This window comes from Microcebus murinus, chromosome 16, assembly GCF_040939455.1.
Source record: "Microcebus murinus isolate Inina chromosome 16, M.murinus_Inina_mat1.0, whole genome shotgun sequence".
NCBI lineage: Eukaryota > Metazoa > Chordata > Mammalia > Primates > Cheirogaleidae > Microcebus > Microcebus murinus.
In genome coordinates, this window is record NC_134119.1 from 35,306,276 (window position 1) to 35,322,458 (window position 16,183).

General features: G+C 46.3%; 1 protein-coding gene across 1 annotated transcript in view; it reads left to right on the forward strand.

The window, feature by feature from the left end:
- Positions 1–16,183, forward strand: part of PPP1R16B (protein phosphatase 1 regulatory subunit 16B) — a 102,575-nt gene that overhangs the window by 22,760 nt on the left and 63,632 nt on the right. Inside the window, exon 2 of the mRNA XM_012755009.3 lies at positions 5,544–5,894. Within this exon, the coding sequence (XP_012610463.2) occupies positions 5,645–5,894 (250 nt within the window). The 5' untranslated portion in view covers positions 5,544–5,644. The remainder of the gene's footprint in view (positions 1–5,543; positions 5,895–16,183) is intronic.

Below are 16,183 nucleotides of genomic sequence, written 5' to 3' on the forward strand. Positions count from 1 at the left end.
GTTAAGTGTGGCCCACAGCCACAAGTGGCCCATGACGGCCCCCTGACTTCTCTGTTCCCTGTGGGCGGGGCAGCCATGTCCTCTCCAGGCCACGTCTGTGTGTGTTGGCTTCTAGAACTCCCTGCCTCGTGGCCAGCCTCTCTGCGTGCCTTTGAACATCACCAAGCTGCCTCCCACCTGGCCACCTCCTGCTCATCCTTGGACATGGAAATCAGTTGTTCCTTACTTTGGAGAACCTTCTGTAATGACCCCAGGCAGACTGGCTCTTTCATTAATCTCTGTGCTTCAATTTTCTTATCTGGAAAATGGGCATTATAATGGTACCTATTTGATTAGGTTGTCTGGGGGCTTGAAAGGATTTATAGAGAGATTGACAGACAGACAGGGATTTCCTAGAAGGCAGAGCTGGTCCCTGATCCATCTCTGGATCGGGCCTGTCACAGAGCAGATGTTCAGTAAATGTTTGCTCACGTGAGGAAGTGGGGTCTGCTAGCTCCCAGTGAGCTCTGACCGTCATGATGACACTGTCTGGTGGTGAATTCAACTCCTTTGAACTCCTCACTTCTAAAAAAGCCACCAGAATACCTCAATGGCTAAAATAGAAAGCAATGACAACACCAAATGCTCACAGAAGAACTGGATCACTCATTCGTTGCTGGAGGGAATGAAAACTGGTACAGCCAGCCACCCTGGAGAAAAGTTTGGCAGTTTCTCTTAAAACTAAACATGCAATTACCATATGACCCATCAGTTATACTCTTGGGCATTTACCCCTAAGAAACAAAACCTTATGTTCACACAAAAACCTGTAGATGAATGTAATAGCCCCAGACTGGAAGCGACACAGATGTTCTTCAGTGGGTGAATGGTTAAACAAACCAGGGCTGTCCGTAAGCTGGAATATTGCTCAGCAGCAAGAGGGGATGAACTATTATTGACACATGCAACAATTTGGATGAATCTCAAAGGATTGATGCTGCGTGAAAAAAAGCCAATCCCATAGGTTCCTTGATATCTGATTCTTTTTACATACCGTATTTTGAAATGAGAAAAATCGTAGAGGTGGGGAACAGATTAGTAATTGCCAAGGCAGGGACAGAAGTGGGCTGGAGGGGGTGCTTAGGGAAGGAGATGGGTGTGGCTGTAACAGGGGCGCATGAGGGATGCTTGTGGTGAGGGAACTGTATCTTGACTGTGCTGGTGGATACATTCATAAAATCGCATAAAACAAAACACATACATCCAAATAAGCACATGTAAAACTGGAGAAATCCCAATAAGGTTGGTAGATTGTATCCATGTTAGGTTCCCGGCTGTGATATTGTACAGTAGTGTTCAAGATGCTACCATCAGGATAAACTGGGTACATGGGATCTCTCTGTATTATTTGTTACAACTGCATGTGAACCTACAATGATCTCAAAATACAAAGTTTAATTAATTAATTTAAAATGCTTTGCAAGGTATTCAAAACGGAAGTCAAAACCAAACCAAAGGCAACCAAAGCCAGTGAGCTTGTTTCCTCTGCAGCCTTGCCTTTGGCTTCCTTACATGGAGGTGGGACCCACTTAGAACCCTGGGATCTTTGCCCTTTGAGCATTTCCAAGCCAGCCCCTCCACATTCTGCCTGTTTACTGTCCCGTCTCAGAGCTGGGAGAGGCCTGAAGAGCAGTCTGAGCCAACCTGAGCCCCTGAGGTCTGTAGCCTCAGGAGGAGGGGCATTTGGAGGGGCAGCGCGGAACGGGACTCGGGAGAGTCACAAGGCTTTCCTAAGCCCAGGGCTAACCTGCCCCTTTGAGATAGCAAGCATTTCCACATGACACAGATGTAGACCCTTGCCAATCTGTCCCTGTGACCTAACAACCTGCCACTAGCCTCGTCTGTTGGCTGGCACATGAAGTGCATTTGCATTCCCCATCTCTTCTTCTTGGATTTCATTGCTATTAGGTGTTTAACTTTTTTGACCAAGTCTTTTTATTCCTTGAACGCCCTGCCCATAACTTCTGGGAGGCAGATAGAACATTTTGCAGCAGGAAAACAGGGATTCAAGTAATTGTCCCAAACCCTTTTCCCTGTGAGCAGAGAAACCATAAGGTCCGAGTGACATGAAGACCAGCTGGGTTCAGACTCTGAAATTTTGTTGACCTCATGTTGTTCAAGACTCATGAGGGTTGCCCGGGCTAGAGTGCCCTGGTGTCAGCCTAACTCACAGCAACCTCAAATTCCTGGGCTCAGGCTGTCCTCCTGCCTCCGCCTCCCGAGTAGCTGGGACTACGGGTATGCACCACCATGCTCTGCTAATTTATATATATATGTGTGTGTGTATATATATATATATATATATATTTTTAGTTGTTCAGCTAATTTTTTTTAGTGGAGACGGGGTCTCGCTCTTGCTGAGGCTGGTCTCAAACTCCTGAGCTCAAATGATCCTCCTGCCTCGGCCTCCCAGAGTGCTAGGACTACAGGTGTGAGCCACCACACCCGGCCAATCAGAAGCTTTAAAAGCTCTGTACTTCTGCTCAGAGGCAAGTCGTTGGTACTTTGAGATGGGAGTCTGCCAGCCTCCTCATTTGCTGGCAAATTAATAAACACTCTTTCCTTCTCAAAAAAAAAAAAAAAAAGACTCATGACAGCAAGAGGTGTAGTTATTTATTTATTTTCTTTTTTAAAGTCATACAAAGAAGGAAACTTCAACTAAGATTTTCTAGGTCCTGTAGTTGTTCAGCAGTTTTTAAACTTTTTGGTCTTAGGATCTTTTTATCTTCTTAAATCAAGGATCCCAAAGACCTGCTGTGTATGTGGATGATGTCTGGCAATCTTTATCATATTATAAATATATACTGAGAAATTAAAAAATAGTATTAATTTCTTTAAAAAAACAATAAACCCATGATATGGTATAACAATATAGCATCATATTTTTATTAGACTATTATGAAAATATAACATTTACATAAAAATATATAACATTTTGATGAAAAATAACTTCAAAAACAAAAAAAATCTAGTGAGAAAAGCAGCACTTTAAAATTTTGCATATCTCTTTTTTGGGGGGCTTCCTAGCTGGGTTCTCATATATATTTCTGCATTTAATCTGTTACAGTAACAGCTGTCATGTAACTTTGGAACCCAATGTATACTTACTTGGGAGATAAGGAGAGTGGAAAAGGTTAATAGTATCTTAGTATAGTTATGAAAATAGTTTTGAGCTTGTAGACTTCTTGGAAGAGTCTCAGGGATCCCCTTAAGTGTTCCCAGACCACATGTTGAGAACCACTGCAATAATATATTAAATGTCCAATTTCCTTAAGCACTAAGTTTGACAGTTGATATTTTTGACATTTCACTTTGATATTTCTTGTTTTATTTCTACTGTGAAGATGCATCCTCAGTATTGCAAACACATGTTTTGGCTTGTGATTATCTTTCTAATTCTTTTTAGAGCAATTTTTGTGAAATCATGGGTAAGTCAAAAATTCACGTTATTTTCAAATATGAGTTCTGTCGTGGAATCGATGCGGTGCACACAGCTCAAAATATCAGCCAAATGTTTGGGAAGGATGTGGCTAATGAATGCACAGTACGTTGATGGTTTGAGAAGTTCCATTCTGGTGATTTTAATCTTGAAAATGAGCCATGTGGGCAACCTGAGACCAAGGTGTATAACATTGAGCTGAAAGCTGTAGTGGAAGTGAATCCACCTACGTGTGAATTAGCAGCATGATTTGATGTTACTATTCCCACAATATTGGACCATTTGAAACAAATCGGCAAGGCAAAGAAGCTGGATAGATGGGTTCTGCATGAAGTAAACGAGCATCAGAAGAGAAATCTTCTCGAAGGTTGCTTTTCTTTGCTGTCACGACATAAAGGTGAACCATTTCTACACTGTATTATTACCTGTGATGAAAATAGATTCTTTTTGACAATCAAAAGCATCTGGCACGATGGTTGGATAAAGATGAAGTGACAAAACACAGTCCAAAACCGAATATTCATCAAGAAAAGCTAACGGTGTCTGTTTGGTGGTCCAGCGCTGGTATTATCCATTACAGCTTCATGAAACCTGGTCAGTCGATTACAGTGGATGTCTACTGCAACCAATTGGACAAAATGATGAGGATGCTTATAATGAAGCAGCTGAGATTGGTCAATAGAGACAGGTCAATCCTCTTGCAAGACAACAGTCAACCACATGTCACACAAACATCACTGCTCAAACTATAGAAGCTGGACTTGGAAACTCTCTGTCACCCACCATACTCACCAGACCTTGCACCAACTGACTACCACTCCTTCCAGGCTTTGCACCACTTCTTGCAAGGAAAAATGTTCAATTCTCAACGAGCTATGCAAAATGGCTTTCTCAATTTCATTGCCACTCTCCAGGCTTCTTTGCTGCTGGCATAAACAAGCTACCGTTAAGATGGCAAAACTTAACAATAGTTTAGGTGCATACTTTGATTAATTGTACTGCTTCTTGTTTGAGATATAATAAACTACACTTTTGATTCAGAAATCGGACATTTCATATTTAGTGACCTAAATATATCTTCTGGTCTCTTTCTAGTCCTGTCCCTCCCATCTCTGTAACAACATGCATCCCATAATGAGCAGACCAAAAGAGGCTTGAGCAGAAGTGTCGGGTATTCATATTTCTGAGGGCTTGGCTTTGCTTCTATTTGGATGCTAGTGAAGTCTCCATATTTTCTCGGTTTGCCAGCCCCCATCACGTTCTGAGCTCCTGGTGTCCCTCCTGGTTCCAGCACCCACATGCCAAAATCCTTGAAGTATTAATGCAATGTCTGTATATGAGAAAGCTGGAAGGGCATGGTTCCCGTTAGCAGTCTGTGGCTGGAGGGGCAGACAGCCACCACTGTCCAGTAGAACTTTCTGCAATGCTGGGAAAGTTCTCTGTCTGCACTGTCCAGTATGAAGCATGTGGCACTTGAAATGTGGCTAGTGTGGCTGAGGAACTGAATTGTTTTACTTTACTTTAATTAATTTAAATTCAAATAGTGGCCAGGCATGATGGCTCATGCTTGTAAACCCTGCACTTTGGGAGGCTGAGGTAAGAGGATCGATTGTGGCCAGGAGTTTGAGACCAACCTGGGCAACATAGCGAGACCCCTTCTTTAACAAATATTTTTTAAAATTTGCTGGGCCTGGTGGCATGCACCTGTAGTCCCAGCTACTCGGGAGGCTGAGGCAGGAGGATCGCTTGAGTCCAGGAGTTTGAGGCTGCAGTGAGCTATGATGACACCACTGCACTGTAGCCTGGGTGACAGAGCAAAATCCTGTCTCAAAAAAAAAAAAAAAAAATCAAATGGCCACGTGTGGCCGCTGATTGCTGCATTAGACGGCACAACCAGCCGTTGCTGGTACTCAAAGGCCCCTGTAAGGGTTTGCACTTTTGTCTGAGGAGCAATGGGAAGAAAACCTCGAAAGGGTTTTGAGCCTGGGGTGTCGGGGTGACACAGTCAGATCTGACTTTTCCAGCCTGACACGTGTGTCCGTCTGTGTCTCTCTTCCTGCCGCAGGTGCCACCATGAGGCCCCAGCCCCACAGGAGCCCGCGCGGTCCCCTGGCCCCTGGCGCGCCGTGCTAGCCCCCAGCTAGGGCGCGGGGAGGCGCGGTGGCCATGGCCAGCCACGTGGACCTGCTGACGGAGCTGCAGCTGCTGGAGAAGGTGCCCACGCTGGAGCGGCTGCGAGCCGCCCAGAAGCGCCGGGCCCAGCAGCTGAAGAAGTGGGCGCAGTACGAGCAGGACCTGCAGCACCGCAAGCGCAAGCACGAGCGGAAGCGCAGCGCGGGCGGCCGCCGCAAGAAGGTGTCCTTCGAGGCCAGCGTGGCCCTGCTGGAGGCCTCGCTGCGGAACGACGCCGAGGAAGGTAGGCGCCTTCCGTGCCCTGGCGGCCGTAGCTGCCCGGGCCTCCGAGCCTCCTGCTCAGGGTCTGGATTGCGGGTTCGCGCCGTAGCGGTGTGGACAACGCGAGCGTGCAGACCCGCTCCAAGTTCGGGCGGCCCCTCACATCTAGGAAAGTGGATGTTCCTAAAAGCCTTTGATGAATTTGTCTTAGGCTTTTTTTGTTGTTGTTATTGTTGAAAACAAGAATTCCAGCCTTTGGCTAACGAAGACCATAATAATTTTCCTTCTCTCCCACAAGTATTTACTGACAGCCTACTCCTTGCACAAGAATATTCTAGATACAGCGGTGAACAAGTTGGATCTGATGTCTCCTCTCCAGGAGCTCAATATTTATAGGATTTTGCATTTCTTAATCCCCTTCCCTGGGCCAGACCCCACTGTGGGTATGCGGGCCCACCTTATTTAGCCTTCGCTGCAGGCATAAATGGTGGGGAGGGCTCCCCACCATCTAAGGGCCTAGACACTGAAGCGAGACTACCTGGGTCTAAAACTGGCTTTGTCCGTTTCCTGCGTGACTCTGACATGCAGAAAAATCCCTTTGGCTCCCTGTACTTAGTTGCTACCTCTGTAAGATGGAGCTAATAAGGGCTTGATGTGAACATTAAATTAGATAATCACTGTGAAGTTCTTGGACGTGGTCCCTCTTGCTAAATGGTTATTAATATTTTATTATATTATTACTATATTTTATTTCATTATGTTTATATTATCCTAGGATGCCCATAACATTTGAAAACATAGAGAAATATACATAATGTTGTCTGGGACATTTTCACTCTATAAAGTAAATGAAGAAATAAACATAAACAAACACGTATACACATTTGTATAATCTTACCTTTCCATTTTTGATGGATACGCTGTACTTGTTATCTTTTATTTAGTTATCTTATTATGATGTGTCCCATGACCCAGATATCATGATCTGAGCCATGTGTAATGACACCCATTTTTCAGATGGGGAAACTGAGACTCACAAAGGTCCAGAACCTTGGCCAAAGTAGCAGAGCAGGATTAGAACCCCGAGCATCCAGGCTCTTGTCACTGTCCTCGTGGCCTTGTGGGTTTGTTTCCCGTGGTGAGAATGGGTGGAGAATCCGCGGTTTAACCTAAGCCTCTTTTCTGGGCGTATTTCGAGGGGGCTGTGACTGCTTGCTGTGCAGCCTCGGGCCGGTCCTCGGGCCGGCCCCCGGTCCCTGCCTGCTGAGCCCTCCCGGCTGTCCCTGGAGAGGCCCAGCCGCGTTTCCTGGGTCCCTCCGCTCGCCCTCCAGACTCTTGGCGCTGAAGCAGCCATCGGAAGAACTGAGTGGTGGTGGCACGAGAGGGGGCTGGGTTCTGTTCTCTCGGCTCTTCAGGTTCTAGAACCACGGGAGAGGCACGACTCTGTTCCCACGCTGGTCACAGGGGCTCCGGCACGTGGGCAGAGGGGCGCCGGGCCCCACACTGCTGGAAGCAGCTCCACCGAGAGCCCCGTGAGACAGGCGTGAAATCTCATGCTCGGGGACACGGCCCCGCAGAGCTCCCTCCCACGTGTGGCTTGCCGAGTGACGTGGCAGCCCCGTCCCACTCAGTGGGTGGCTCATCATGATGTCTAATTTTTGCCGGGGGCGGCGGTTCATCGGCTTTTCTCTCATCCCTCACCGTTTACTCCCTTCTTCCCTGACGGAGCCCCGTCTCCCCTCCCTGGGGGGCTTTCAGAGGCTCCCGTGAGCAGTTTGTGCAGCTTCAGAACATCCCCTGGGGACGGTGCCTCCCCAGCCCCCTCCCCGGGCCCCAGCCCTCGCTAGCCACAAAGAGCACTGGACTCGGAGTCTCAGGGACCAGTGCCCTGCAGCCCTGCCTGTGACCTTGAGCAGCTTGCTTCACCTCTCTGGGTCCAACGTTTTAACCTGTGAAATGGGGCTTTGAACGCCTGCCCTCAAAAGGATGCAGCAGGAATTAGACAAGGTTCTGGGTGTGACCCCTCTTTGAAAGGTTACCCCGAGCCCTGCGCCAACCCAGTGATAATTTTAACACACTTTTTCTTTGTGTGTGCATTTTTTTTTTTACAGACTTGAATGTTTTTAAGAACCCAGGTATGCACTGTCACGTTCTTCCTGTAAAAAGCAAGCAACAGAGAAGTGCACAAAGAAGAAAGTCCCCTCCCTCCTTTCATTCTTTCATTACTATCGTTAGATTGATGTGTTTCCTTCCAGGCATTTTTCTCATTTACTTATAGAGAAATATAGAGTCAAATTTTTTTTTTTTTTTTTTTTTTTTTTTTTGAGAGAACTCGTAGGATTGATAGAGTCAAATTTTTTAAAAAAGATTTTACATAAGTGATGACATCCTGGATATATTATTCTGCAATTTCCTTTTTGTTTTATCCAATGGTATATCTTGGAGATATTTTCATGCCAGATACAGAGTGCAACAGATCGGCATCATTCTTTTTAACTGCTGTGTAGTATTTCATAGTACAGATTCACCAACATTTTTTTTTTTTTATCTCCTTCTTTATTGATGTAGGTTTTTTTTTTCCCAGTAGTTTTGCTTTTGCCACAATGTTTTGTGCACATTTGCAAATGTTTACCTAGAACAGATGTGGAAAAATGGGAGAGATGGATGGAAAGGTATTAAATTTGAATGAGGAAAGTGCCAGACCCCATGGGCGGGTCCTCCACCTCTGGGGACAGCCAAATGAGGGTGGCGGGGCCAGAGCACTGTGCTCTGTGGCAGGCTGTGGGGGTCAGGGGAGAGGTGTCCCTGGGGTCCGCAGGTGGCTGGGTTTGGGTGGGGGTGGGAGGCTGCCATCCGTCAGCCCTTGATCTCGCTGGGCTGTCTGTGCCAAGCCTCCTGGCAGCGTGACAGAGCCCGCTGCCCCCAGCTGGCTGGGAACAGCTTCTGCTGGCTGGTGGAGCTGGCGTTGGGGAGGCTGCCGGGGTGTTAGCTCACAGTGGGGTGGGAGCGTGGGGTGCCAGCTACCCCGCTCCCCTAAGCTCGCAGCAGCCTCTGAGTCAACCTCCCCCACCTGCCTGGGGAATGTGAGCTGTTCCCCGAGAAAGGCAGGCTGGGAGCGCGCTGAATTTCCTCCTCTGGCCCTGCACTGCCTTTAGGCTAATGGCCGTGCCCGGGGACCTGCGGGAGCCCCACCCTCACTGCCCCAGCTTCTCCCAGCCCCCCCACCCCATGCGCCCTGTGTCCTCTGACCTCCACACCTTTGCATGTGCAGTTCCCTCCGTCCGGAACACTCTTCCCCTGGCTAACACTTATAACTCTTCAGGTTGGGGCCTGGCGTGAGCTCCGCTGGGGAGCGGTCCGTGAGCCTTTCTGTACCCCGACCGCAGCCCCAGGTAGAGCAGCAGCTCCGGGCATATGCCATTTACCGAGTGGCACTGTGGCCTCACGGCTAAGAGGTCGGGCAACCTGCGGCCTCGGGGCCACGTGCGGCCTTCTGGATCCTTGAGTGTGGCCTTTAGACGGAATCCAAATTTTCCAGAGCCAAAATAAAGGGATGTGTTCTGTGAAGTTTGGATTCTGTCAAGGGGCCGCACTTGGGGACTGGAGGGGCCACACGTGGCCTGGAGGCGGCAAGTTCTCTGCAGCTCCTCCTCCAGGATTCAAACCCCGGCTCCGCCACTTCCTAGCTGCGCAAGCTTGGGAAAGCCACTTCACTTCTTGGTGCCTCAGTTTCCCCATCTGCAAAAATGAGGGTGGTAATACACCTGCCTCATAAAGTGGTTGGGAGGGGGTGTTAAATTGCATTGATAAATATTGAAGCGGTATGGTAAGAACTTTATAAGTGGTATAAATTGTTGTTTTCTATATTTACATAATCTATTTTATGATTATATATTTTTATTGTCATCATCATCATTATTTATCAGGGACTTACTTTGTGCCAGGCAGCCTGTCTTACGTGTGTTCTCTCAGTTAATCCTCTGAAGTTAGAAAATCAAACCCTATTTTAAAAAAAAAACAGCTTGAGGTTTAATTTACATATGATACAGTTTGCCCATTTTAAGTGTACAATTCAATGATTTTCAGTAGATTTATGAAGTTGTGCATCCGTCACAATCTAGTTTTAAAACATTTCCAGCGCCCCCAAAAGAAGCCTCCTGCCCATTTGCAATGACTCCCAGTTTCCACCTGCAGCCCTGGCTCCGGGCAGCTACTCATCTAGTCTCTGCCTCTCTCTATATATTTGTCTTTTCCGGACATTTAATTTACATGGAGTCATACAACGTATGAACTTTCATGATTGGCTTCTTTCATTTAGAATACTACTCTCAGGGTTCGCCCAGGCTGTAGCATGTACCTGTGCCCCCCTTTTCATTGCCGTGTAGTATTCCAGTGTACGGACTGACCCCCTTTTGTTTATCCATCGCCAGTTGATGAACATTTATATTCTTTCCATTTTTGGTGATGATGACTAATGCTGCTAAGCACATTTGTGTGCAAGTCTTTGTGTGGACACATGTTTTCATTTCTCTTGGGTGGTTACCTAGGAATGGAATGGCTGGGGCATATGGTAAATTTATGTTTAACTTTTTAAGAAACTGCTAAACTGTTTTCCCAAATGGCTGCACCATGTTCTATTGTCAAACCCTGTTTTACAGATGAGGAATCTGAACCTCGGGGAGGCTAAGTCACCTCCCAAGGTCTCACAGGTTTTTGTTTTTGTTTTTAATATTTTAAGAGACAGAGTCTTGCTCTGTCACCCAAACCGGAGTGCAGTGACCCATTTATAGCTCACTGCAGCCTTAAACTCCAGGACTCAAGAGATCCTCCTGGCTCAGCCTCCTGAGTAGCTAGGACTACAGTTGTGCACCCCCACACCTGCCTAATATTTTCTTAATTTTTTTGTAGAGATGGGATCTCACTGTGTTGCCCAGGCTAGTCTCAAACTGTTGGCCTCAAACAATCTTCCCACCTTGGCCTCCCAAAGTGCTGGGATTACAGGCTTTGAACCATCACGTCTGGCTGGTCTCACAGGTTTTAAGTGTCAGACCCAGAACTCAAATCCAGATCAGCTGTGTCCAAAGCCCACGCTTTTAACCACCAGGCGGTCCTGGCATCTCTTGTTTTGGATTTTCCCTAGAAAATAAGAGAACCACTCCCTTGTGGTCTGTGTTTCTTTTGGCTATATGGATCCTGGTATTTCTGCTGGCCAGAAAAGCTCTTTATCCCTTGGTATAACTTCTTCTAAGGCTATAATGGCCCAGCCTTCCTTGAAACCACCGAATATATTTTTCTTTCTTTCTTTTTTTTTTTGAGACCATCTCACTCTGTCGCCCTGGGTAGAGTACAGTGGCATCATCATAGCTCACTGCAACCTCCAACTTCCGGGCTCTGGTGATTCTCCTGCCTCAGCCTCCAAGCAGCTGGGACTACAGTCAGTGCGTCACCATGCCTGGCTTATTTTTCTATTTTTAACAGAGATGGGGGTCCCACTGTAGCTCAGGTTGGTCTCGAACTCCTGAGCTCAAACGATCCTCCTGCTTCGGCCTCCCAGAGTGCTAGGATTACAGGCCACCAAATATATGTTGTTGGGGCTTTTGTTTTTCTCTCAGAATGTGTACGGTTTTCTTTATGGAAACTCTGTTCTCATTAAAAAAAAAAAATGTTTGGTTCTTCTGTCCTCTAAATTTAACTCTTATTAAATTTAACTGTGATTCTCACTGTAGAAGTTTTCAAACTTTTTCTTAAGCAGTGGAAACTTTTCTTTAAATGAAATACGAAGGAAGCCCATATGTAAAACAGATGAAGAAGCTGTCCTGACTGAGGTTAGGCTGGGGGTGCTGGAACCTTGTCCTCTCAGCCCCCACAAACGGTCCCCACTCCCAGTCACACTGCTAGACACCTGGCTCTGGTCGCCACTTCCTGAACCATTGGCTCGGCTCCAGGAAATAGCTCTGCCTTTCGCTTTTGGTGATGTTTGAAATGGAAGTTTCTTTTCTTTTAATTATAAAAATACGGAGACGGAGGGGAGAGGGAGAGAGAAAAATATATAAAAATAATGCATCCTTGCTTCAGAAAATGTTTGACGTGCAGAAAAAAAGAAGATGAAGGGTTTTGCAAAGGGTTTTGGGCAGTGGTCCTTACACTTTTTTTGATCCGAGTCCTTCTATACTCTTTTTTTCCTTTTTAAAAATAATTTAGACTATTACATAACTTTTTATATTCCTAAAAACTGAGATCTCCTAAGATCTTTGGTACAACTGGGTTTTATCAGTCCCTATTTACTGTATTAAAAATGAAAACCGAGGAATTAAATATTTATTCGCTCATTAAATCAGAACAAGAAACCCATTATCTGTGGTACTTTCTGTTAATGTATTGCCGCATAGCAGATGAGCTCAAAATTTAGCAGCTTAAAACAATAAACATTTATTGTCTCACACAATCTCTGCAGCTCAGGAGTCCAGGGCTCGGCTCAGCTAGGTGCTTCCAGCTCAGAACCGCTCCTGAGGTTGTGGTCACTTCAAGGTCTACCTGGGGCTGGGTGATCCACCACCACTATGTCCCACTCACGTGGCTCTTGGCAAGGAGGCCTCAGTTCCTCGCCACGTGACCCTCTCTGCAGGACAGCCGGGGTGAGTGAGCCAAGAGACAAGAGGAAGCCACAGTGCCTTTATGACCTGGCATTGGAAATCACACACCATCACTTCCACCATATTCTATTCATAAGAAATGACTCAATGAAGTCCAGCCCACACTCAGAAGGGAGGGGAATTTAGCTCCAGTTAAATTGAAGACAGAAGAATTTGTGGACATGTTTTAAAAACCACCACACGTTCACATAAATATGTTTATGAAAAACTACGATATTTTTCAAAACAACAGAAAGAAAATAACAAGGAGAGTAGCTTCATTTTATCCTTTTGCAAATCTTTTTAAGGTCTGGCTTAATAGAAGACAGTTGGTTTCTCTTATCTGCTGCATTCAATATGTTGTGGCGTGTTATTTTGGTTGAAATAGGGAAAGAAAATCTTACCTCACAGAGATATATAGTTAGAAAAGGAAGGAAATATTTTAATTACTTTTTCAGATTATTGCGGGTATTCTTTGATACTACATTTAAACTCAACAAGTGGTAGCTTCTTAAAGATTAATCGCCACGTGGAATTTGAAAGCATATTGATTTTTAACTTCTCTTATTCTGTTACATTAAAATCCATTAGTGTGGCTTGCATTCTGGGACACAAAGAGTGTCCCTTTGACCCATGTGTCCTTTTTAAAACATCATGTATTGGTCTGTTAGAAAATAGTGGTTCACTGAGTTATGCCGATCTTCCAAATGTGGACACGTTTCATTATATAATATAAAAATATTTATGGTTTCAACATTGGTCTCGCCAGAAAATTCTTCAAGTACTAGAAATTGTAAGCTCATGGTGGCTATACCAGTTTCCTAAAATTCTAATTTTTGCAGAAAAATTCAAATTCTAGCATTTGCAATGCATGCTGTCAGTTATGAGAAGACCCCTTTGTTCATTTTAGAAAAAAAAAAAATGTCTGCTAAATACTTCGGTCTGAATAACCACTGCTTGCTATTCATCCTTTAAGTAAAAACTGTACCCCTGGAGAGAAGAGGCTAGCTTAGTGCACAACTTAAACAACGGCTCAAGGAATGCAGGTTGAGACAATGATTGCACTTGTCATCTTGTCACACAGAATATTAAAAGGACATTGCCGGGCGTGGTGGCTCACGCCTGTAATCCTAGCACTCTGGGAGGTCGAGGTGGGCGGATTGCTTGAGGTCAGGAGTTCGAAACCAGCCTGAGCAAGAGCAAGACCCCATCTCTACTATAAATAGAAAGAAATTAATTGGCCAACTAATATATCTGGAAAAAATTAGCCGGGCATGGTGGCGCATGCCTATAATCCCAGCTACTCGGGAGGCTGAGGCAGTAGGATTGCTTGAGCCCAGGAGTCTGAGGTTGCTGTGAGCGAGGCTGACGCCACGGCACTCACTCTAGCCTGGGCAACAAAGCGAGACTCTGTTTAAAAAAAAAAAAAAAAAGGACATGTACTCAAGTATTGAGATTTAATAAAATCAGTACATTTTACTGCTTCATCAAGAACATTTGTAAGGGAAACTGGTATCGATATATATATATATATATATATATTCTTTTTTTTACTATGTCTATAAAGGAGTGAAAAATACTGTGATTGCTAGTACAGTTTGGTGCCATTGGGCTGATTCTATTAAAGTGACAATCATTTGATCCACCATTGTTTTTGCACCATCAATGCAAAAGTTCACACAGTGGAAAATGCAAATAAGGTCTCAGTGTTATTACGAAAATAGTTATGATCTTCTGAATACCCCGAAAGAGTCTCGGGGACCCCTTTGAGAAACGTTGCTTTATGGGAACCGACAGGGAATGGGGCAGTACCTTAGGCTGGTGCCTGAGTGGGGAGATGCTACCACCCCCCGGGGCTTGAAAGGGACAAGGGAAGTTGGACCTGCTGGAACCTAAAGAAGGTACCATGTGGAGAGGGCTGCCTGGCTGGAGCGGCAGCTGCCACCTCACGGCCCGGCCTTCTGCCGGTGCTTCCCGTTACCAAACCTAACCAGAGAGCAGAGTGCCAGGTCGCCCTTGAGGTAGTCCAGGTGGGCGGCTTCCCCAGGCTCGGAGAAGGGGGATGCGAGGGACAGGCAGGGCGGCTGCCCGGTTGTCTTCAACCCCTTAGATCAACGCACAAGCACAGAGTGAATTTGTGTATCTTTAAAAAACAACTTTTATGGTAACATTCCCTTGTGCTTTCAGCAAAATTAGGCATCTGCTATGCGCTTTGAAGAACCTAAACAGAGTAATGTTACAAATAAAGGACGAGGGAGGGAGGCTGCCGTGTGAGCCACGGGTCTGGGAGAGCGGCTGTGAGGAGGTGATTTGGGCTGAGTCCTGACCGTGGGGAGTCTGGAGGAGGGATACAAAGGGCCTGCCATGGGAACAGAACCGAGCTTGGTGGCTTTTTTGCTTGTTTCATTGATTCTGTTTTTTGAGACAGAGTCTCCTCTGTCCCCTGGGCTGGAGTGCCGTGGTGTCAGCCTAGCTCACAGCAACCTCAAACTCCTGGGCTCAAACAATCCTCCTGCCTCAGCCTCCTGAGTAACCGGGACTACAGGAGCATGCCATAGCACCCAGCTAATTTTTCTATTTTTTGTAGAGAGGGGGGGATCTCACTCTTGCTGAGGCTGGTCTCGAACTCCTGACCTCAAGCAATCCTCCCACCTTGGCCTCCCAAAGTGCTAGGATTACAGGCATGAGCCACCGTGCCTGGCTTGAGCTTGTTGTTTTGAGGGCAAAAAACAGATGGCAGGTAGAAGGGTGCTGGGAGAGAGGTGGGTTGGGGGCGGAGACTAGGGTAGCAAGTGTGTGTTTAATTTGATGGCCATGAAAAGCCACTGGTGCGTCATATGATGGAAACCAATTTTGAATGAGATGTAGAGTTTCCTGGCTGCTGGGTGGAGAATACACTGTAGGAGCCTGTTCTCATCGAGGTGTGTGGGGGGCAGGGTGCTCATAGGAAGCGGTCGCTGGACGTGGAGATGCAGAACAGAGAAGGGGGAGCCGACAGGGCTTGTGTGCCAGGCAAGGAAAGGAGGGACTCAAGGTTGGCTTCTGGGGTTTTGGCTTGAGCACCTGGGTGGATGCCAAGAGTGCCGTATTTTGAGACTGGGAAGATCAGAGTAGAGGGGAGGTAGGGGTTCAGAGAGAATCAAGAGTTCTGTGGGACTGTCCGAGTTGGCGTGCACTTTGAACATCCAAGTGGGGGTCTCGAGCAGGTCCACGCTCGTGTGATTCTGGTGCTCGGGGATGGATACAGCACTTTGGGAGCCCTCGGCATACAGATGAGATCTTTTCAAAGCCAAGGGGCTGTAGGAGAGCCTGTAGGAAGCAAGAATAGAGCAAAGAAGGGACCCCAAGAGGAAGCCTTGGGACCCCTCAATAGCTACATGTTGAGCCTAGAAGAAAAAGAGAACAGAGGAGACCAAGAATGATCTGCCAGGAAGGTAGAAAGAAAGCTAGGACTAGTGCGGCATCTCAGAAGAGGAGGGAGGAAGGTGCTTCTAGAAGGAAGGACTGTCTGCTAAGTCGAATGCTGTTGTGAGGTTGACTATTTTGTGTTGTCTTCATACAATCTTTGGGAAGAGAGATTTTTAATGGCGACCTCATATACCCTGTCTGGATGTTTCCTAATTTGTGCAACCACTCCCCTATTATTTTATTTTGAGGTCGTTCCCAATTTTTGCTGCTT